Source organism: Macrobrachium rosenbergii, chromosome 2 (assembly GCF_040412425.1).
Source record: "Macrobrachium rosenbergii isolate ZJJX-2024 chromosome 2, ASM4041242v1, whole genome shotgun sequence".
In the NCBI taxonomy this organism is placed as follows: Eukaryota; Metazoa; Arthropoda; class Malacostraca; order Decapoda; family Palaemonidae; genus Macrobrachium; species Macrobrachium rosenbergii.
Window position 1 is genome coordinate 20,620,819 of NC_089742.1, and position 25,000 is coordinate 20,645,818.

The 25,000-nt window shown below is 30.9% G+C and overlaps 1 protein-coding gene and 1 long non-coding RNA gene across 4 annotated transcripts in view; both read right to left on the reverse strand.

Moving 5' to 3' along the window:
* Nucleotides 1–6,760, reverse strand: part of LOC136843920 (uncharacterized) — a 7,104-nt gene extending 344 nt beyond the window's left edge. The window contains exons 1-3 of one of the 2 annotated variants that reach the window (XR_010854727.1): nucleotides 6,615–6,760; nucleotides 5,785–5,965; nucleotides 1,863–2,035 (exon numbers count right to left, since the gene is read on the reverse strand). This is a non-coding gene — a long non-coding RNA (uncharacterized lncRNA). Of the gene's footprint in view, nucleotides 1–1,862; nucleotides 2,036–5,784; nucleotides 5,966–6,410 lie in introns of both variants that reach the window. The other variant, XR_010854726.1, reaches the window with a different exon arrangement.
* A 2,057-nt stretch (nucleotides 6,761–8,817) lies between these two features.
* Nucleotides 8,818–11,908, reverse strand: LOC136843923 (uncharacterized). Of its 2 annotated transcripts, none has more exons than XM_067112880.1 (3): nucleotides 11,453–11,908; nucleotides 10,762–10,940; nucleotides 8,818–9,336 (listed from the first exon to the last, which is right to left on the reverse strand). In XM_067112880.1, the coding sequence occupies exons 1-3, from the start codon at nucleotides 11,604–11,606 to the stop codon at nucleotides 9,109–9,111; spliced, it is 561 nt and encodes a 186-aa protein (XP_066968981.1). In that variant the 5' UTR covers nucleotides 11,607–11,908; the 3' UTR covers nucleotides 8,818–9,108. The 2 variants fall into 2 exon arrangements, with proteins under 2 accessions (XP_066968981.1, XP_066968973.1); XM_067112872.1 differs by having other exon boundaries at nucleotides 8,818–9,420.
* Between the last annotated feature and the right edge of the window lie 13,092 nt (nucleotides 11,909–25,000).

A 25,000-nucleotide genomic window follows, 5' to 3' on the forward strand; every position in this document is an offset into this window, starting at 1 on the left:
AAAAAAAGTTAAATCATCATTTTGTAGCCATTGTGCCTAACTACGATATGACACATTTCGTCAGGGATATTAAAAATCATTTTTTTTTTTCTTTAATTTAGGTCTTTTCTAGTTACGGCATTCACTCAAAAATTTCTTTTATCATTTTCACAGAACGTTATTAAACATTTCTCAAAGATTATATGTTTCAAAGGATAACAAATAGCAATTGATAGAAGTTAAATTAAGGAAATTTCTGTAAAATTCATTACTAATATCTTAACTACCATAGTTACCATTACTGTTGTGACCAGAATAAAACTGAACACGGGAAGTAATATTGTTGTGTTTTCTGCACACACACTGTGATTATTTGTCACAGCAATAAAGTTAAGAAATTATTTTCATAGCCATGTTAATAAGAGTATTACTTGTACGTAACCCCGACTGCATTGATGATGAAATAGATATGACTAGGAATATACGCAAGAAATTGAAATATCGCGCCTCTTTCTGAGACAAGACCTCAAAATTGAAAAAAAAAACATATTATGTTAACAAAGGAAAAAAAACTTGTAATACAAGAAACCTTTTGGTATTGTTATATGACATTAATTTCAAAGATATTGCCATGTACTTGATAATTTTGGATTTAATTTAGTATTTAAAACCAATCGAACAGTGAAACATGAATGTATAAAGTACCCATCAACAGCACTAAAGGATGTGTTTGTAAAGTTCGATGTAAGTCTTATGAAATCTTTTAAACAGGCCAAACTAGATAACCACTGTAAAAAAAACTGAACGGCATAAAAAAGGTGGTTAATGACAACAAATATGCACTCAACGGGAAAGGAGCAAAACAGATAGTTTATTCTAAAAATCCACATGAAAGAAACATCATTGATTCTCATTATATAAAAGGAAGTCTCTGCAAGAACAAAAATATTAGTCATGGCATGTGCAAGATTGATCCCTTAATCTCACAAGAAATATGCGAAGAGTTTGATTTGAAGAAAGGTTCTTGAAAGACGAGGAAAAGGAAACGGGGCTCCCAGAGCATTTATAAGATTTGACCTATCACTAATGAGGGTAGGACTCCTCCTACAACAACCTGTCAGGTGCAAATACTTTTTTTTCCAGTCATTTGTATGTTCGTGTACAGTGTCCATCTAGCTTATATATGTTGAATTTATATAATTTTGTATCAGTCCTCTGAAGATGGCTCAGATAGCAATAAAGCGGATACCGGCAATGTGATACAACCAACTTTCATATCCTTCCCCTGTGCTGTTTGATAAAAAGTCATGATTAGGGGAGTGATTATATGAATATATGACATATATATATATATATATATATATATATATATATATATATATATATATATATATATATATATATATATATATATATATATATATATATATATATATATATATATATATACATATATATATACATATATATATATATATATATATATATATACTGTATATATATATATATATATATATATATATATATATATATATATATATATATATATATATATATATATATATATATATATATATGTGTGTGTACGTATCAAGTGTGTATGTTTGGGTTTTTGTTTGTGTAGTTGCAAAGACTTCACATACAATTGTGCATATATTCATGAAATTTTAACTAGCGATTTTATGCATAGTCTGAACATCAATATTAAAAGTTATTAATTTTCTAGAAAAAAATTCAGTATATAAATTTAAAACTTTTATACTCACAAAACTAAGACAGTCCTGAACGAAGTTGCATTATACTATAGTTTCATGATTAAAGCTATATTGATGGTGAATTCCTATTAGCTTAACGTATAACCCTTTTAATATCGCTTATCTTACCACATTCAAATAACCAATGATTAGGGGCAGATCTTCATCCTCAAACCACGCCAGATCTCCATCTAGAGCCTTGCAATACTGTCGAGCCATTTCCCAGCCCTGACTACCATAAACGAAGCATTTCACATGAAGACAATGTGAGGCGATGCGTTCGTAAGACGATGGACAGCTATCTGCAAAAGTAAAACATTTAGCATAATTTGCTTAATAAATTTCGTAGCCATATACGGAAAATATATTATGTTCAAATAGCCTCACTAAAACACTGATATTCATTAACTCCCTCTGCTGAAACAAACCAGGGAAGAAAAGGCACTACAAATTAGTTTTCCTATTTACATATGTATACCTATATAACATACAAATACGAATATATATATATATATATATATATATATATATATATATATATATATATATATATATATATATATATATATATATATATATATATATATATAATATATATATATATATATATATATATATATATATATATATATATATATATATATATATATATATATATATATATATATATATATATATATATATATATATATATATATATATATATATATATATATATATATATATATATATATATATATATATATATATATATATATATATATATATATATATATATATATATATATATATATATATATATATATATATATATATATATATATATATATATATATATATATATATATATATATATATATATATATATATATATATATATATATATATATATATATATATATATATATATATATATATATATATATGTGTGTGTGTGTGTGTGTGTGTGTGTGTGTGTGTGTGTGTGTGTGTATGTGTGTGTGTGTATTTATATCCTTGTTTAACTACTGCAGCGGTTCATAATTTTTTTCCAAATTCAAGAAGAAAAATCTGAAGTAAAAGCTCAGATAGATACACACACACACACACACACACACACACACACACACACACATATATATATATATATATATATATATATATATATATATATATATATATATATATATATATATATATATATATATATATATATATATATATATATATATTATGATCACGAGTTCATGAAAAGGAGTTCTAATTGAATATATTTATTCAAGTGCCGACGTTTCACATCACTCGTTGCATTTTCAAGGCTGAAAAATCAGTTAAAAACAATAAATACTTGTTTATATAATGTGAAAGGTATATACAAAATTTATTTCTCACCTTATTTGTGTCTTAGGCAGAAGGGAGAGTAAAAAAGAACAAAAGGGGGAAGATGTATATCAGCAAAGTGACAAAGAACACCTACCCATATTGCATTGAAGGCTAGACTGAAGTAAAAGACAACATAAATGAAAAAGACACAAGGAGTTAAAAAAATTAAAAAAAAGCAATAAACAGCTTTGTTGACGATGATTGGTTGAGTGTTGGTCAGTTTGATCACTATGGATTCAAAAGTGGTTAGTTCCTCCTCACTTCGCACCTTTCCCTCGATTTTATAGTCGTTGGCGTCTGTATGAGTCTTACAAATTTTAGCAAAATTTCTTATATTTAGATTGATCCGGGCTCGATAATTTGCTTACAGTTCTGGAGCTAACCCCCTGACGAGAGCAAATTCTAACTTTTAGTAGTCTCCTGGTGCTTCCAATATGTGCCCAGACTACATCTGGGACAGGTATACTTATAGATCACATTAGATGCAAACAGAGGACTCACAGTACCCTTAAAATGGAATGAGGATCCAAGTCCGTGGGCTCTTCTTGATTAGCTTCAGATTCAACGCTGGTAATTCCTTACTAAATAGGCTAATACACTTTCTCCTGAATTTATTATCATGTAGGAAGGGGAATTTTTCATAAAAACGTAATTTGGGGACCGTATGAACTGTAGGGAGATCATTCATCTTTAGACTGAGCAACTTATTGAGGGATCTATGGAATATAACAAGTGAGAAACAGCTATTCTTAAAATAGTTGGTTAGGAACGTGATTTCGTCATGAAAGGCGGCCCAACTAGAGGTGTGCATAAGAGCCCTGTGAATTAAATTAGATATGAAATTCATATTGAAATTGTAGAAACATTACCTGTAGAAATTGGTTCCTAGACCAGTGAAAGTGACTTTTCTGAAAAAGGAAGCCTATCTCATCCCTTTCAATTGAGAGACCTGGGTTCGATCCTGATATGAGCCAGAAATTTATTTCTTCTGTTCCACACGTGATTGTGTGTTGATTATTTTTGTATGTGTATGTATACACACACACACACACACACAGACAATATATATATATATATATATATATATATATATATATATATATATATATATATATATATTATATATATATATATATATATATATATATATAGTTAAAATATATATATATATATATTTATTTATATATATACATATATAATTATATATATATATATATATATATGTATATATATATATATAATATATATAGAATATATATATCGGTATATATATTTATCATAATAGAATATATATATTTTTTATATATATATATAATATATATGATTATGGACCTATATATATATATAATATATCTTATATTTTCCCCCATATATATATGGAAAGGGAGCTCAACGCTTTGGCACAATACACATCCATAAAAGCAGGAAATCTGGAAGGATGTTAAGACATTTTTACAGCCGATCGAGGCTACGGCCTACCCCAACGCCAAATCAAAGTCCTTCAAAGAAGGTATCGTGTTAATTTACATATGAAAATGGGAAAAAGCACGTTAAACGAAGAAGATTTGTAATAGCCATAAATGCCTATATTAATTTTCTTACGAATTCTTCTTTTTTTTTTAACATACGCTCATGGTTTTATTGTCACTACAAAGCCTTAACATCCATTTTCCAAAAAAATGATGCAAGAAATTCCCACGATGTCCGGTAGTGGGAAACAAAACCCTGGTCAGCTAATCAGAATGCGGACCATATATATGAAATTTCGGGCATATCTCTTCGTTGTTTTCTTTAAATATAGGATTAACGGTATTTAGCAGCATAGATCTGAAAGGAAAATCAAGAACCAATACTTGCATGATAACAGATTACATTCGCTTCATTTTGTGGGCTCTACTTATTCATATTCTTATTCGTAATAGTTTTTTACGAAAACCAATACATTTTTCACAATATAGAATATAGATTACGTTACCGGCTAAATCACCGCTTTCTCTGCTGGAATTAGACCTGGAATCGTTATCAATACATCTTGGAGGTAAGTAAGATATATGTAACGGGTACAATTTGAAGTATACTGTTATTCATAAAGAAGCAAAATTATAAGTTATCGCTATGAATTTCTTTCTCGGCCTCTGACGTTTAATACTTCATATGAAAAGTCTCTTCTTACTTCGAGGAAAAACGCAAAACTCTCGTCACATGTAATAAGAAAATAGCTTTTCTATTCATGATATAATCATTTTTGCAATTACTAACAATACTTTGACTTCATTTGAAGTTTTCAATTACCTAAAAGACAGTTAAAAATCATAAATGCTATGAAAAACTAAACTAACGATTCCCTAAAAAGTACTTTATCTACCCATTTATCTAAGAATCTTGAAAAATTACTTTGTTTGCGTCTCTGTTTGTCTATTTCTGAAACACCAATCTCTTAAAGAATTAAATATCAATAGAAGTTGTTCACACTGTCCCCGTTCTTTATATTTCCATGGTTTCTTTTTCCTCGATTTTCATGTCAGTTTGCAATCGCCAGACATTCCAGTGCAACCAGTCCTAAATATCTAACATGAACTTGGGATAGTATATCATTCAGTGAGCACCATTTCAAAACTTATATTGACCATTTATTCATTCTGCAATAACTAGATATGTTCACTTGCACTATACCACACATTATACTCACATCTGATTGCCCGGTTCGGAGGCGAAATTGCTGGTTTCTGGAGAATCCGTTGAGGTATTACCTAAAAAGCCAGTCTTGAATATTCTTGCAAACACTAACTTTAAGTCCTCTTTGGCATCACAGCATAGCAGAATTAGGAGGAAAACTGAGATCGACACTTTGTGAGACATCATTTATTTCCCTGAGAAAAGAAAAGGATCTTCATAGTTAGTCGATCCTCTTAACCGCCAGAGTCTCCTTTAAAAATGGTTATCAAGCTATCGACTTCTATTTAGGTTTTTCAGAATTTAGCATCCAGTGGATGTCTGTGCAAATATTACTTTTACTTTAACGAATACTCACTTAAGTTCAAAACACGTGAATTTTCTCTTGAATTTGAATTATACATGAATTTTCAATTATGTTTGGAATATACATGAATTCTCCCTTGAGTATTCATTATACATGAATTCTCTCTTTATTTTGAATTATACATGGGATATCACTTAAGTTTAGAATATGCATAGATTCCCCCTTGAGTTGAAAATATACATGAATTCAAATTGACTTCAGAATACACATAAATTCTCACTCTTTATCAAAATATACATTAATTCTCACTTGATTTTAAAATCTACTCTACTTACAGAAATGTTTTACGTTCTGAGGTCTCTCCAATATTAGTGGGCTCGCGGAAGAACCATGATTTTATAGTCAAGGATTACCATGTCGTCAGATAATTTTCTGCAGAATATCGCCTGGTTTCAAAGTTTTACGATATCTTTACGGCAGTGGAATATTTAAATTTAGTACTGGATATATATTGAGTATTTAAAGAAATGTTAAACTACCTGTAACAATGATTCAATATGTAGGCTTTATGGGTAGTTTTCAAATAATTACTAACACTTGATGGATAAAATACATTTCAATTTGGCTTGGCAAAGCATTCTCACTGAGAGTGGTAAAGCTTAGTGGAACAAGTTGCTGTTTATAAGCATAGCGTCAGTGACGACCCTTCGTGGTCCTGTTGAGAGTAAATGATATGACCTTGAAAATCATTTATCTTAATAACGACCAAACTAACATCGTTAACAGTTTGTCTTCATAAGCGTAATCATACCAAACGCGTCACTTCCAGACAATGACTGATAACACCCGTTTCGGTCTATTTATGTTTTAGTACGATAATGATACCAAATCGGTTATTTATAATGGCGTGGGCTTTACTATGAAATTATGATTAAACTTAAAATTATCAAAAGTACAGCAATAGAAAAAACACAAAAAATATATAATATATATTTATTATATAAATAATATATACATATATATATATATATATATATATGTTAACAAATATATACAATGTGTGTGTGTGTGTGTGTGTGTGTGTGTGTGTGTGTTTGTGTGTGTGTCAATATAGTCCTAACAGGAGAAAAGAGAATCAAACACCTTAAACAGAATAAGTACAAAAGAACATTTGTCAAATTTAATATTATGTTGTTTAGATCATAAACAAATGGTCAAGAATTAACAGTTCAAAAAAGATCAAAGAGAGAACTACTCAACGATTTGGTGACAGGTCATTTAAAGCCTTTCTCTGAATTTGTATTGTTGTGAAACAATGTAAACGAATAAAGGGTATAATTTATACATGCCCTGACTAATGGTAAAGTTTTCTGTTTGCTAAAACTTATGCAATCCGTTTTTAACAAATTTCTTGAGGAAAGGGAGGAGAGGGAATGGAAGGGAGAGGGAAGGGGAGGAGGAGGGAGGGAAGGGGATGGAAGAGGGAAGGGGAGGGGCAAAACAGCTAAATTAGCACTTGATCTTGTGTTCGGAGGGAGGGGAGGAATGGGGGAGAGGAGGGGAGGGAGGAGGGAGGGGAAAGAAGGGGAATGGGGGTGGAAGATGGAAAGGGAGCGGACGGGAAGAGGTAAAGGGAGGAGGAGGACAGCTAAATCAACACTTGATCGTGTGCTCCAGAGTGCAAACAAACAAACAAACATTTCAAAGTTTTAATATTATATAGATAGAAGATAGAGAGATAATGAGAGTAAGTCAGCCAGCTTCTCTTAACACCACTTGCTATTCACAAGCATTAAGAAAATGGTGTCTCTTCTGATGTTGTGAGCAGTCCGTACCTGAGCATCAGGAAATTTGAATTTTGGGGGCTAATTTGAATGGCCCACTCTACCCTTAAAATTCATTATTTCCAAAAACAAAGCCCGAAAGGCACCCCTCCAGAATACGAGCTTTCAGAAAAACTGAGTTTCACGGCTGTATCTTTTGTCATTAGTTTGTTACGACTGGTTATAGCTAAAAAGATTGTTTTATATATAATTGAATATTTTTATATATACGATAAAAAAGGAAATCAATGCCAGTATGTGTTTGTTAGGTGATAGACATAAAACTAAAGTTCGTTACGATAATAAATCATCGAATATACTGGACGATAATGAATCTGACATAAATTTTCATTATCACATAGCTTATTTAGCGGAAGACCATATTTTTCTATGGAGTTCTAAAAATTTTCGTAAAAGTACAAAGAAAAGTTGAGCATATCTGATTCATTTAGATATCTATTTTTATTTGAAGATTTTTTTTTTATCCCGGGAGTGGTTATAGTTAGTCTAATTCTGCTATGAGTTAAATAAGCTTGTTTAGACTAAGAACATGTTTAATTACATAACGTTATAATTAGCTTCCATTGAAAATAGATTCTGATCATACTCCCATACTCATTATGATAATGTTTGGTTTCTTATATGAAAAAAATAAGCTTCTCTTTTATGTAATATAGTATGTAATATCGTTATCTCACGATTACTAAGGTTCATCTCACGTTGGCATATTATATTGAAGATAAGAAAATACATACTAACACCTCAAGGACTACTGTTACAAAAATTATAATAATAAGCGGGAAAAATATTAATTTCAGACTTCAAATCCCATAGTAGAATGACAAAAATTTGGCAATGAAGAAATGTCTAAAGTAGAATACTATACACATTTCTCAAAAGGTGTAAGCAAAGGCATATACAGATTGAAGAATCTTTATCTGAACGCACCTTCATTCGCGACGGAAATTATAGCAAGATTATAAAATAATTTTGCTTCTTATTTACATATGTACTATAATGGATCCAAAGCATAACAGAACCTCTGTTTTAAAAGACGTGTACTCAAAGACAATTAAAGGGTATTTCCTTCTACCTATGGACCATAACCCTTTACTAGGGTTATGGGTCCATAGCCCTAGATTGGACAATAAAATCCAAGACATACTTTCAGCAGCTTATTCTTCAGAAAGATTATTTAATAAAAGCCATATTATTTAAACTGACACCACATGGAGCATCTGCTAACTTGGTCACAGTCAAAATTTTTCAATTTGGGGAAATTTCTTCCTCCCACGAAGGAGACGCAGTCGAAATTTGGGGACACGTTGTAATCCCAGAGTGACGAGATGGTATCGGGAAGGCTTCCACCGTCCAGCCACTCGAATTCTACTGAAGAGTTGGATCTCCATGCGCCCACCCAACGTTCATGCCTCTGGGTCTGTGGGAAAAGCGAAAGTTGTGACGCTCTTGAAGGTCTGAGGTTGAGTAGTTTATCGTGATATTCGGTTCTAATAACATTGAACTAGAATATAGTGGAGTAAAATGCTGCTCATTATCAAACTGTAAGAGTAGCAGCAAGTGGTACAACCTAGACATTCCTCCCTTCGGAAGTTCCATTGGTTTAGCATACAAATAAAATATACCTAAAGACAGGGGAGAGCCTAGAAAAGGGTTATGGGCCATAGGTAGAAGGAAATACCCTTTAATTGTCTTTGAGGACACATCTTTTGAAATAGAGGTTCTGTTATGTTTTTGATCCATTATAGTACATATGTAAATAAGAAACGCTACCATATTTTCAAAACGGAAGAAACACATTTTGTGTCGTAAAAAATACCGATTATGGTTAATGGATTTTAAATATTAAATATTAATCGGAAGGAGGCAATGCATTGCTGACAAAACTGTCCTGAATTACACATCTCTTCGCTTTTTATGAGTTATTTTTCTTCGCTTTCCTGTTTTCAGAACTTACTCATATACTGAAAGGTATGCCCTTGAAAGAATGTAATGGGATGAATCAGTAGTTTTTGGCTACTTTTCGTCTTTCTTTGTATAAGAAATATTATTAATAACACACTTTTAAAACTGTCATTGTCATTTACTTCGATGTTTTAGCACAACAATTGCATTATTTGAGAGTAAAATGAATTTTACCACTGATAAGTTTAAATTCTTCGGCGAATGATATAAAAGATAAGGGTACATAATAATTCCGAAGCACACGAATAAATGGAAAAAACAAACATCAACAAAGAAAGGACAGATGGGACTGTCCTTTGTTTGAAATAGGTCAATGGCTTTGTTCCAGCTAATTTGATTTAAAATTCTTAGTCTTTCCCAGTTGATAATAATCGATTGCGCAGATTATTGTAATAAAAAAAAAGACTGTGTATAGGACAGTCTCCCGACACGAATGGATGATTATAACAAGAGTCTGGAGTCACCGTAACAGCTTCAGCAATGTAATGTGATTATTATTTTTGGTTATAATTACAATAACGGCTCTACGCTCAGAGTTCAGATATGTGGTATTGTTATTGATCTTACTGATTATGCGTATGACTGTACAACGAAGTGCAGAATATTCTGTATTAAATATCTTTAAGAAAATAGTGATACCTATTGTGTTCCTGTGGCCTTCGAAAATATAAGTTTAGAGGAGGGCTCTATTTCTTGTGATTGTAGGGCTAACAGTTCCGTGGATATTAGAATGGAGATTTTTGTGATCACTACCATTACTACTACAACTACTGTTACTATCAATGATGATTATAAATGTTAAATATAAATGAGCATTGTTATCCTTAATCCCTCATAGTGAGTAACAAAACAGGCTGTCCAAAAAACTGATTGTCCTTACCGCTCTCATGTGGCCCATAACCAGGACCAAGTTCTTGAGATGCCTAAAGGAAGCCAAATCTCCATCGTAAGATAAGCAATGTTGCCGGGCCGACTTCCAGTTGCAGTAAGTAGTCATATCATACGTGGGGGAATACAGACACAAGCCTGCAATCAGGCTGTACGGAGGTGGACAAATATCTGAAAATAAGGAACAAAGTTAATTTCTCCTTTTGCAATGTTAATCGTAAAATGACATAAAAATATACATATGATCAGTTAAATTTTATTAAAATGACACTGTCGGTATACAGAATTTAATTATTGACCATTCCAAATAATAATAATAATAAACTCCGCAGTATCTACGAGTAACCCATTTGGTGAATCTTTAATTGACAAAGTAGATTTTTTTTTTTTTTTTGAGAAATTGATTGTGAGTAATTGGTTTGATGGTCAAAAGTTGATGAACGATTGAAGTTTACTAATAAAAAATAATAATAAACCTTTCACACTGAATGGGACTGATTTCAACCGACTTCTTTTGAATAACTAAAGTGTTCAACTACCAGCAGAATCCTCCTCCACCGCAACATATCCAACTTCATTCACGGTCAAATATGGTCCATTTAATTTATTACAAAATATTTTTCTTACATATAAATAACACGTCCGAATGAAAGACTTAGTGCTCGAAGGTCTGAAATACTCACATCTCCCTGTCCGAGAAGACGTAGGTGATTTCTTGATTTCATCCCAGGTCTCATCTAATTTTTCCTCGTCTATCGCGTATCCTTCTCCAGTGCCACTGATAACAAACAGTAACATTGCAAATGTACAAAGGACGGTAATTGTTCGGAAGATCATTTTGTCTCTTTCTGATACTTCAATGGGGTCCGCGAAAATTAGTCTGCCTGTCTCAGTTCGTGTATATGGTTTTAAGAGGGTTATTTACATAATTAACTGACCATACGGAGCAAGAGCAATGGCGTGGCTATTTTTTTTCTTTTGTTCAGTCCTTTTTTCCGTTTCTATGCCTAACGTCTTATTATTTTTTTTTTATTATTTCTCTCCCAGAGATTTTTTTTATAGGGAAATAGCTCTTCACTATGAATTGAATTTTGTAGCAGTTCGTCGTGGTCTTCTCCCAGTTAGCTATGCGAGAGACTAAGGAAACCTGCTGCTGTTGTGTCTTTATATTAAGGTCCACGTAGGAATGAAATGTTCATTTTTCTTTTGTACTTCGACGATTCTCAAAAGGCATAGTTTAGGATGGCTTATTGTTAAACACCTTTCAATGATAAAAATTATGTCAAAATTTATGAGATGAGCCTCTTGTTTAAAGCATATTTTTCATATTATATAATATTAAACGTACCTTTAACAGATAGGTAATGTTATCATATAATAGCAAGAACGATCATGCATTTTTGCATCAGAATTTCGCTTAAATTTCAAAGAAGTACAACGACGGCAATGTTTTCATATATTTTTGCATAATAGGATCATTCAAGATTAACCATAAAACGGATAATGTGTCTTTTTAGGAGGTATAAGAAAACACACACACACACACATATATACATACATACTGTGCATATATAAATATATATATATATATATATATATATATATATATATATATATATATATATTGTATATGTGTGTGTGTGTATACATATATATATATATATATATATATATATATATATATATATATATATATATATATATATATATATATATATATATATATATATATATATATATATATATATATATATATATATATATATATATATATATATATATATATATGTGTGTGTGTGTGTGTGTGTGTGTGTGTATACATATATATATATATATATATATATATATATATATAATATATATATATATATATATATATATATATATATATATATATATATATATATATATATATATATTATAATGAGTGAACCTTGCACACACCATCTCATCCTCCATAGAAGTAGAGTAAGGTACAATATAAGAACATTTTACACTCTATTGAAGTAATGTCCATTGATTTAATTTAAATAGTAAAAGGTTAGCTGTTGGCAAAATTTACCCCTATTGACTCCTCTCACCACTACCCTTCTGGGTAAGCTCTTAATACCTTTTCTTTGTCCAAGTGGCTGCCCAAAGACCTTGATTTCAGGTGCTGTTCTGTCGGAGACGCTAATCCCACCTGAGGCAAAGCCAGCAGAGGAGAAAAGTCAAAAGAGAAAGCAACTCCGACGCCTAACAACTGACCCATGTGACCAGCGCCATCTTGAACACCTGGGCCAAGATGACCCCATGTCCCACGTGTGTGACCCTCATAGGAAACAGGGTCCCGCTGTCATACAGTGACACCTACAAGGAGCAGGATCTTAATCCTCCGACAAGATAAAATGGCATCACACGGGCACGTCATTCTTAGAAGACTCTGGAAACTTACCCAAGACACTTCCCTCCTCCCTTGCTCCCCTGAGATGCCCCTTGCTGACCCACGTGGTTGTCCAGAGCCTAAGTTACCTTTGTAGTGAATCCTTTTAACACTACCCTCCATTGCTGGCACCCCCCAAAGAAGAGGAATCCGTTTCCTGACGAAGGTAATGTACTAGAGTCAAGGTTCATTTGTTAGTCACTTCCTTGTTAATCTTTTTCTATTTTTCTGTTTCCTTTCATAGTCGATTTACTTACAGCGAGACCTGCATTGCTTTTATTTTGTGCTGTGTTAATTTATAAATCAGTGAAGTGAAGTGTAATGCAATTATATAAAATCAGAGTTATCAGAATTAAGTCCTTTTCTAAGCGTGTTCTGTGCAATTCCTCGATTCCTTGATCAAAGCACCTTACTGCAGCTAAGTAACCACGTGTGCTCTTGATTGCGGATAGGAGTTAGCCTGCTGTGGATTTGCTATCATCTTGTATTTGCAGTGGCATAACCACTGTTCCTCTCACCTGCAGTGCCCTCTGAAGCGGGCCTCTTTCAAGTTTATTCAGAGAATTATCCATTTGTTATTAACCTTATTCTTATAACAGGACTCTGTTCACCTGTCTTTATTTATGCTTCCATTCTTCTGATATGTGTTTTCCTAATGTAAATATAGTAAATTAAATGAAACCTAAGTGTTTATCTAATAACTTCCCCCTTTGAAGAAAGCCCTCAGCTGAACTCTTTGTATATGGTTTTAACTGAACCCATTACTAGAGTTAGATTTCACCTCCCCAAGGTAAGTTGCCGTAGCCTTCACTTTATACCTTATAACCATATCAATATATATATATATATATATATATATATATATATATATATATATATATATATGTGTGTGTGTGTGTGTGTGTGTGTGTGAGCATGTATGTATTTATGCATTATTTATATTAAAGTCTACTGTATCATTTATGAAGACTATCTTTTTATATAGACTTTGAATCAGTCTATACGTCATTTGCTCTTTGGGAAAGCTTCTCAGGAATAAAGAAAAATTATGCAGGTTTCTTTCCATTTACCTTTTATAGACGACGGACCGCGGCTTCACCTGTAGGCAGCGTCATTAGGACTAAATCACAGTTGACATATGCAGTTTTTTTTTTAAACATGAGGATTTCACAGTTACGCCTTAAATGTGGAACGTGACGTCACTGTTTGAGAAATTCTGATTCTCGCAGCAGGATTAGAACGGGCACCTGATTCATCAGAACGAAATTACCGGTAACCACTTGACCCTCTCAGGTCAAAGCTTTTTATGGTTAGATGGTTTGAGTCCTGTCACGGGCGCCAGATTTTTTTCATGTGTTTCTTCATTTTGAAAGTAAGGTTTGTAGTGACAAACGTATCCCAAAAATATGAAAAAATTAAGCAGCTAAGAGGTGATTATCGACATTATATATATATATATATATATATATATATATATATATATATATATATATATATATATATATATATATATATATATATATATATATATATATATATATATATATATATATATATATATATATATATATATATATATATATATGTGTGTGTATAAGTGGATAAGACAACCAAGCAGACAGATGTATAGGTAAATAGCAGATGTGTTCACTTGTGAATGGCTGGTTAAGTTGACATGGTTAATCTTCACAATACAATTAAGCTGATTTTGGAAGTAAGTGATTCTTTCTGACGCATGAAACCAGTTTCAGAGATGGCCTGAGGCAATTATGGCTTGAAGGTAAGGAGGCATGACGGTATACTACTCCAATGGGAGAGACGTGAGAGTGAGAAGCAATTGAAGGTACTTAGAACGTCATATAATCCCTTCGAGATTGCCACGTGAGTGGAAAACCTTTTTGTTGCTTGTATTTAATCTTTCCATTCATTTTAGACCCTCTTTTAGGGCAATGTCATTCTGACTTTTAGTGTCTTTGGAAAACCCTTTTATTCCTTACAGTTCATTTTTCCATTCGTTCAAGTTACCTCTTTTAAGGCAATGCCCTTCTAACTTTTGCTGTTTCTGGGAGCCGCTCTTATTCCTTATAGTTCATCTTCTCTTTGATTTCAGTCCGTCTTTTACGGTTATGCCGTCTGGACTTTTGTTGTTTTTGGAAAACACTTTTATTCCTTATAGTTAATTTGCCATTAATTTTAGGCCTTTTTTTTGGCAATTCCATTCTGACTTTTACTGTTTTTGGGAAACATTTTTACTGCTGACAGTTAATCCTTCCATTCGTTGAAGTCCATCTTTTAGAGCAACGCCATTCTGACTTCTACTGTTTTTTAAACACTTTTATTCCTTATAGTTCATCTTTCCTTGCATTTTAGTCCCTCTTGTCGGCCAGTGCCATTCTGACTTACTTTTTTGTGGAAATATTATTTTATTCCTTATAGTTCATCTTTTCTTTTATTTTAATCCCTCAATTTATGGCCACTACATTCTGACATTTAATTTTTCTGATGGTATTTTTTTCTGCTTTACATTAAGTAACTTTCATAAAAAAATTTTAATCTTCGTAAAGGGTGACTTTTAAAGCCATTCCTAAGAATAAAAGAGAAAAATTCCATTATATATCTTACCATTTTACGAAATTTCTTCTAAAACACATTTTGAGAGAGTATTAAGTGGTTTTTATGGAAAGTTTTAATTATAAGTAATATGTCGTTGTAAATGCTGTTTATCATGTTATTGTTATTAATAATAATAATAATAATAATAATAATAATAATAATAATAATAATAATAATAATAATAATAATAATAATAATAAGAAGAAGAAGAAGAAGAAGAAGAAGAAGAAGAAGAAGTAGAAGAAAAACAACAACAACAACAACAACATGTAGATGAGAAAGAATATACTTTACTGTTGCTACTGCTATTATAATTTTTCATTTCTCCTTTTTTTTATTAAATGGCTCGAGATTTTGTGTAAGGAATGAGGCTTCCAGCCCATGGCCTCACCCCTAACAACGAAGGCCATCGTATCATAGACCAGCTGCTTTTGCTATCGTGCTATATTGGTCCCTCATCTAAGCACTTTCATTCCTGATGCAGCCTCAGAGTCACTGAGCGAGGGACCCACTTCGTCATAAGCCTGTGTGCTTAGGATCACATTTCAGCTTCTCATTTAAGACAATGAAAAACTTCAAATCTAAAATAATAAACGTTTTAAATTACATCATGGGAATTTTGTGGTGGAAAATGGAATAAAAATAATGGTTATTCTGAAGGAAATTAGAGCCCGAGTATGGGGACCTTACTGGATAAAATAAAGTCTACTGCATATATTAAAGAATTCTTTCAACAATTTTATACATGGGTCTTTACAAAGGATCATTTATATTAAGTGTGTCCCGTCCATAAAACTTTCTTCTTTGGTATACACTGGGAAGTTTTGAATCTGCTTACATTAGAGAACGTAAAAGATGTCGTGAAAATTTGTGAACTATGTAAAGTAGTAGACTGGTGTAAGCTTCACATATTCTGTGAAATTTGTAACAAAGATTTTCAAAATGTAATAATGGTTAAAGAGATCGGTAAATTAGTTGCCGTTGAAAGTTTGGTAACCATCTATAATATTTGCGTGTGGATTGCATAAGTAAGCTTAAGGAGATGAAAGTAACTCTCATTTCGACAACATAAACCTCGGTGTGGTGTTTTGTCGCAGAAATTTCCTGTCTCAGATCTAGTGTTTAAAATAGATGGTAGTTTATTGAATTTATTGAACTATGATAAATACTTATATTGAACTATGATATATATATATATATATATATATATATATATATATATATATATATATATATATATATATATATATATATATATATATATATATATATATATATATATATATATATATATATATATATATATATATATATATATATATATATATATATATATATGTATATATATATATATATATATATATATATATATATATATATATATATATATATATATATATATATATATATATATATATATATATATATATATATATATATATATATATATATATATATATATATATATATATATATATATATATATATATATATATATATGTATATATATATATATATATATATATATATATATATATATATATATATATATATATATATATATATATATATATATATATATATATATATATATATATATATATATATATATATATATATATACAGTATATCCAGAGAGAGAGAGAGAGAGAGAGAGAGAGAGAGAGAGAGAGAGAGAGAATTGATTTTCCATCTTTATCCCTGTAGCTGGGAAAGCAAATTTCCATTTATTTTAGTAACTTATTTTTTGTTTGAAGCAGTATGGAGGTCAGAAAATGGCTGCTTTTCAATAATAAAGAACTGGCAAGTGTCTGAAATTAGTTAAGATTATGTATGTAGTGTCTTCCATTATACAATATTTAAATACTACGAGGGTGTCACTGTATATAGCTTGATGAGAAAAACTGGACCGAAACTGCTAATTCCTGCTTATGCTGCTTAATAGATGTGTTTACAGCCTCTGCACGCAATGTTTCTTGGAATTTCTTAGTGGTGAATTGTAAAATAATTTCTTATATACACTTGAACAAGCAGTAATTTACGCTGTGCTAAACAAAACAGAACAAAAGAATAAGGCCAGGCTTATGCCTGCCGTTGCTTCCTATTTGTCAAGAAATATAAAATTGATTTTTGCATCTTGTTTTAATTCTCATTCTTGTTCGTCATTAGAAAATATACTCGTTTGGTAGCATGGCGAGTGAATTATCATTGATAGAACAAATGATCTTTAGAAGAGAGCAGTAATAAAAGGAACATCTAGCCTTGGTAACAGCGAGTTAGTGACAATAGCCATCGTTAAGATTCCGTCATCATTATTTAAAACATTCTGCGGTTTGCATTCGCCCAATTAACGTATATTCTGCAGCTATTGTTGAAGATGTAATTTGCATGTTATTAGTGTTGACAAACACCATGATACATGCTAGTCATTGGGATGGAAGCCACTTATAAACCATCCCCAAAGTTACAAAAATACGAACAGGGAACAAACAGGGATAATAAACTGAGTCGTATAATCTTACTGCGGGGTTTTGTAAATAAAACATTTGGGTACAAGTTGACTTGATCTTCCTTTTTTTTTTTTTTTTTTTTTAAGAACAAGTAGAATAACGTGTATTCCGTCACCAAACAAAATATTTATTATTTCTTTTATTCTGCATCACATCCCTGCACTTAAAGGGCACCACGACTTAGTGTTTTATTCTTTCGTTAGCGTATTGCTATATCAGTACAGAGAGAGAGAGAGAGAGAGAGAGAGAGAGAGAGAGAGAGAGAGAGAGAGAGATTAATCAAACGAAGCATATGATATAATTTTTATTATGCAATAGGAAAGAACGTACAAAAGCCATCAATACCTTGTCACTGTATTATCCTAAGGAATAATACAGTGGATTTAACACCAAAATTTTCTCATTAAAGGTGTTTCCACATATAATCATCTTTGCTTGTTTGTCTTTTATAGAGAGAAATCCCCTTACTTGCTGAATGATCGTATCAAATACAGTGTTAAGTCAGGGAAACAGGAGGCCTATAGTTGTTCAGAAAAGAACAGATCTGGTTTGACTTGGAATTATTTTACCCAGTTAGGAGTGGTGGGTTAAAGAAGTTATGCTTTATGTGGAAATAACTACAATTTAAATATAAACAAAACCTTTTTGGTGAAGCTCAGGAATATAAGAAGTGTGCTACTCTCTAATCTACTTTTTTTCGCTTCGACTCAACAGTTCCTCCTTTCCTTAAATCAGAAGGCTCAGTTACTCAAGGTCCAAGGAAGTCACCCCTTATGGCTGAGATATTTGAGCAAGCAGAGTAATTAGAAACTCATGATACCTCATTATTGCTGGTCTCATTCATAACTGACTACTTTAACATTCCGTTCATGTGATATATATATATATATATATATATATATATATATATATATATATATATATATATATATATATATATATATATATATATATATATATATATATATATATATATATATATATATATATATATATATATATATATATATATATATATATATATATATATATATATATATATATATATATATATATAATATATATATATATATATATATATATATATATATATATATATATATATATATATATATATATATATATATATATATATATATATATATATATATATATATATATATATATATATATATATATATATATATATATATAGCCACACACACATATATATATATATATTTTTCTTTCTTTCTTTCTTTCTTTTACTTCGTGCTTATGGCGGCTTTGACTCAGAATGTTATTTTCCGTTTACTTTACGTAAAAACTGCAGCCTGCCTTGTACCTGCAGAATTTTTCCAGGAGTGTTATTTTATGCGCCGCATTACCTTGTACTGCTTTTTCCTTCAGTGAGGCAGTTGTGTTTTCCATTACCAAGACTGCCGTATTTTTGGAGAACTGACATAGTTACTGCATTAGATGAATGCGGTTGTGGCAGATCTACTCCATCCATTATTGAATGTCCCTTGGTGAAATGTTTCAGTTTTAATATTAATAGCAATCATGTGTTCTCCAGTTTGGAGTCAGTCTTTCACAAGGGCGAGTGTGCTTGTGATGTACGTCTTCCAGTTTCCAGTGTCATATAGAAATCCGTCGACTTTTGTCATGAAATTTGAGAAATTGGAATAATCATGGACCCTTTGTCAAACTTTTATAGAACTTTGTGGACTGTCTTAGTACTATTGCTGAATTTTTAACTAGTAGATTATAAAATGGAGTTGTTGAGGGTGTACCTGTGGGTTGTGTTGGTGGCCCTGTATCCCTTATACTATATATATTCACGACATCTGTCCATCTTTTTGGGTCAAATTTTGCAACTCAATTTTCGACCTGTTCCCTTCGTCTGACGGACTTGAAATTTTTCAGGATTACTCCATTACGGTGACAATACAACCTTACATGGTCAGTAGGTCAGCAGTGACCTCTAGTGACCCTACAGTGATCTCTCCCAGTGTCTCAGGATTTGTAAGAAAATCTTTGGATATTTCATACCTTCTTTGACTCAGTAGAATACGTTAATAACTCTGTGGATTTTTCAAACCTTCTTTGGCTCGACAGGATACCACGTTCAATTTCTTTAGCTACAATCATATCTCGGTTACATTCTGTCAAAACTAAAAAGTATAAAATAAAAAAGTTAAAACACGCTTTCATTAATATGCAAATATGTACTAAAAACTAAAAAAATAATTGTTTGAGACACACCAGAATTTTCTTACAATTAATTATGTCTATAAAAATAAAAGCGCGGGTACCAAACGTGGAAGGAAATGCTACAAGATTATTTGTAAAAAAACCCTGATGTCTCAAAAAATAATTTTTCCTTTTTAGTTCATTTTGATAAAAGCGTGTTTTATTTTATTTTTTGTTTTTTAGACTTAAGGACAAGTTGTTGCTTTTGCACACGACGCAACTCACTTTGCATCAATCCCAACTCCTAAACAAAGACCTTCAGTTGCTAAATCTCGCAGCACAGATTTTTCAACGATTAGTACGTGATGCAAATGTTTCTTTAACTACAATTAGCTCCTCGAAAATTCCCACAAAAACAGAAATCAGTAGTAGAAAGAAGTCTTCATAAAATTTCGGACACACGTGTATCCTGAGGAAACGGTTCTTTTGAGGGGCATGTTTCGAATTTAGTTTCCTTCCTTAGCCGTCAGTAAATGATTAACATCTTATATTGTTAAATTAAAAAATAAACCTAGTTCTTATAATCTCTTAACACTGTTCTTGGCTTTAGTATTTAACACCATCATTCGGTTAGCTCATTGTATGTGTACAAAGTTTTTCATAATTCTGTTCATCCTCTGCATCCAGCTTCTCCCAGACTATACCAGCCAACACTTAATACTAAATAATCGTAATCTCTTAAGCAAGATCCAATAGCAGACACTTTGCAGATGTTTTACCATAACTGTGACTAAACTGTGAAATGGTTGGAACTTCACTGGTTAAAACTAGGAGCAGAAGTTTATTTGTTGAGCGGACGAATAATTCTTACTCCATAGTAGGCGTTCTTTATCTTATTATTTTATTACGTTATTTTTCTTACGTTTTTCTTTGTTATTTCTGTTTTAGAGTTCAGTCTTTCCTCTTAAATTTCTTTGTCTTTATTGGGTTTATTTCCCTACTGGAGCCCTTAGTCTTGCAGCAGTCAATGTTTTTTTTTTTTTTTTTAATCTAGAAACCTATGACAGATATTGGTAATGGTAGGTATCTTGATAATAAATTTTTTAATTTTTATTATTAACAAAGACCAGTATATGCTTCTCTCGTACGATTTCCCTCTAAGAAGAAAGATGATAACAATCATGAATATTTTGTTTTTCAATTTACATTCAGTTCCAAACCTCATTCTTCTTACAAACTATTTGTTTGTAATGTTTAACTTTATTTCGAGTGTAGGAGAAAAGGAAAGAATAAGATCTATTTAGAATGTAAATTCTACGAGCATTTTCTGTCTTTGGTGCGACACCAAAATGCAATTTAGATCTTCGCTGGAAACAACAAAGCAAAAACGGGTTGCAAAACACGAAGCGAGCCTCTATTGGCAATTCTGTTTTCAAGCACAAAGGATAAATATATTCACTCCCTCACAGAACCTAAGGGCAATGCATTCAATCCGGTGATTTTTTCATATCCGTGCTTTTATTGTGTTTTTTTTTTCAGGTTTGTATACCTCACTAAGGCTTATGTGACATAGGCAAAGGCTATATATATATATATATATATATATATATATATATATATATATATATATATATATATATATATATATATATATATATATATATATATATATATATATATATATATATATATATATATATATATATATATATATATATATATATATATATATATATATATATATATATATATATATATATATATATATATATATATATATATATATATATATATATATATATATATATATATATATATATATATATATATATATATATATATATATATATATATATATATATATATATATATATATATATATATATATATATATATATATATATATATATATATATATATATATATATATATATATATATATATATATATATATATATATATATATATATAGTCTCAGTAATTGGGCAGCTACTTGGAAATCTTAGCTTAATGATAAATAATATTGCCAAGACCAGGAAGAACATTCTTTATTACAAGCTTTCGAGGTATAAAACCTCATCATCAGGCTGAAAAAACCGACAAGGATGAGAATCAATAAAATTACAATAAAATGAATTGTCATAATAAATCTTCAGCAAAAATACTAACCAAATATAAAATGAACAAGTAAATACAAACTAAAAGGGTGAGACGTAAAATAACGAAAAATTTAAAACACAAACATAAAAATATGAAAATAAAACTATAGTGAAATGTAAACAAACCACCACTCACAAAGTAAAATATTTAACGACCTAATTGAGTACCTACTATGAAATTACACGATAGCTAGTTGAATACCAGACGAGTTGTTGTTCAATTCCGGCTTCATCTTTTTAATAGTCAGCGACTCTGAAATTAAAAGGTCCAGTCTGTTTGAACAAAAAGACAGTACCCGAAAATCCAGGTCAGTGAAAGGATGGTCCTGTGCTAAACTGTGTTCTCTAATGGCAGAAAGAGGGTGTGTATATATATATATATATATATATATATATATATATATATATATATATATATATATATATATATATATATATATATATATATATATATATATATATATATATATATATCACCGTGAAATTTTTATAATCACTAACATTGTTACAAATGTCCCTCCTCCTCAGTAATAAACCAGTTCGAATTCTTAACTGATGAGTTATTATTCACCTGGGAGATTCGAACTCCCGACAGTAAAGCTCTCACACTTCAGTGACGAGTAATTTTACCTTTGGGCTCTTAAGAGGGGGAATAAGTTGGTGCCGTTTCTGCAGTGTGTGTGTACGTGTGTGTGTGTGTGTGTGTGTGTGTGCGCGTGTATGCATATGTTACTTAAGAGCAAACAGTTGCTTAAAAATAGAAATAGCATCTAATGATGTCATACCATTAAAAAAAAAATTGTAACCAAGGCTTGTCTTGTGAAAGCTCTTAATAATCTCTTGCAATTTAGTAATTCAGCTTGTTGAAAGCTCATTACCCCAATAAGAATTTAAGAACAAAAGCGGTGAATTCAAATTTTCTCTTCATTCTACTGTCCTTCGCAACAGATCAGGAATGATTAGAGAATTATCCTTCTCTAGGTTTTTTTGTTGTCTGACTCTAAGTGTTTACGTTGCTTTACATCGATTCTTCACAAACTAAATGGTGAATTGTGACAGATAAAAAAAAAAAAAAAAAAATTATGGGGTCTGCAGCAAAATGCTGATTCGGTTATGACAATGTCTCATACAAACTCACCTAATAGAATACCTGAGCCTCATTAAGCGTTCAGGAAAGTGGAGGTGAAATTATTTTACGAGTGTATGGTCTGCTTTACAAGTTAAATGAGCGACAAATAAGGGAACGATGTAACGAATCGAGGTTTAGAGTGGTGTTTAGGTTTAATGAAAATTAATCAATTTAATGTATCTGCAACATTAATTTCTCATGGTCACCATAGACAAAAACGTAATATAGCCTTCATTTCCTTTATCCATGAATGACCTGTTCGAATAACAGTGACGTAATTTTTTCAGTTCCATTTTTCATTACTATGAAGTGAAATAAAACGAAACTATCATTTAAAAGATACTTGAGGCAGCAATTCATAAATATGTCTATGCCACTTTTAGGAACAATATGATATATAAAAAAAGAGGTTGTTATTGGAGCTGTTCAAGAAGAGGACCAGCATTTTGTCCCTCCACAAAGATCACTCAGGCTTTTGAATAGAATTGTTGATCATTGACTATTTATTGTTTATCGCCTTGCTTTCTTTTCATCTTTTTGAGTCTCTTCTTGTGACATTGCTTTTTGTTACTGAGAATTTTGGTAGCCAAGTCCACAAAAGATGGACGGAAGCAAAAAGTTTTTGTAATTCTTCACAAATATATTTTAACTATGTAAACAAGTGTATCATCGTGGTTCCTTCAGCATATTTAATGCGTCATGTCACTGTGACACACACACAAACACACACACACACACACACACACACACACACACACATATATATATATATATATATATATATATATATATATATATATATATATATATATATATATATATATATATATATATATATATATATATATGTGTGTGTGTGTGTGTGTGTGTGTGTGTGTGTGTGTGTGTGTGTGTGTGTGTGTGTGTGTGTATGTATATATACAGGCGCGTATTTTCCTTTTAGAGTAAATGTTAACTGTGTTTTCAAGACCGTTGCGTTTCTGGTTCAAGAAAGTTGACAGCCCAGTCGAATTCCTAAACAGATTTCTGGTATATGGTAATTTCATCATCAAAAGAAGTTGGACGTGACTCTCGTAGATAAAAATGAAATAAAGAAGCATGGATTCTGCGTGGAGGTTTCGGCTCATTAGCATTACTAATGAGAAGAATTCAGTTTATTGTAATTCTGAAATTAATGGTTTACTTCTTTTGATGTTCATTGCATATATTAAGCTCTATTGCTTGAT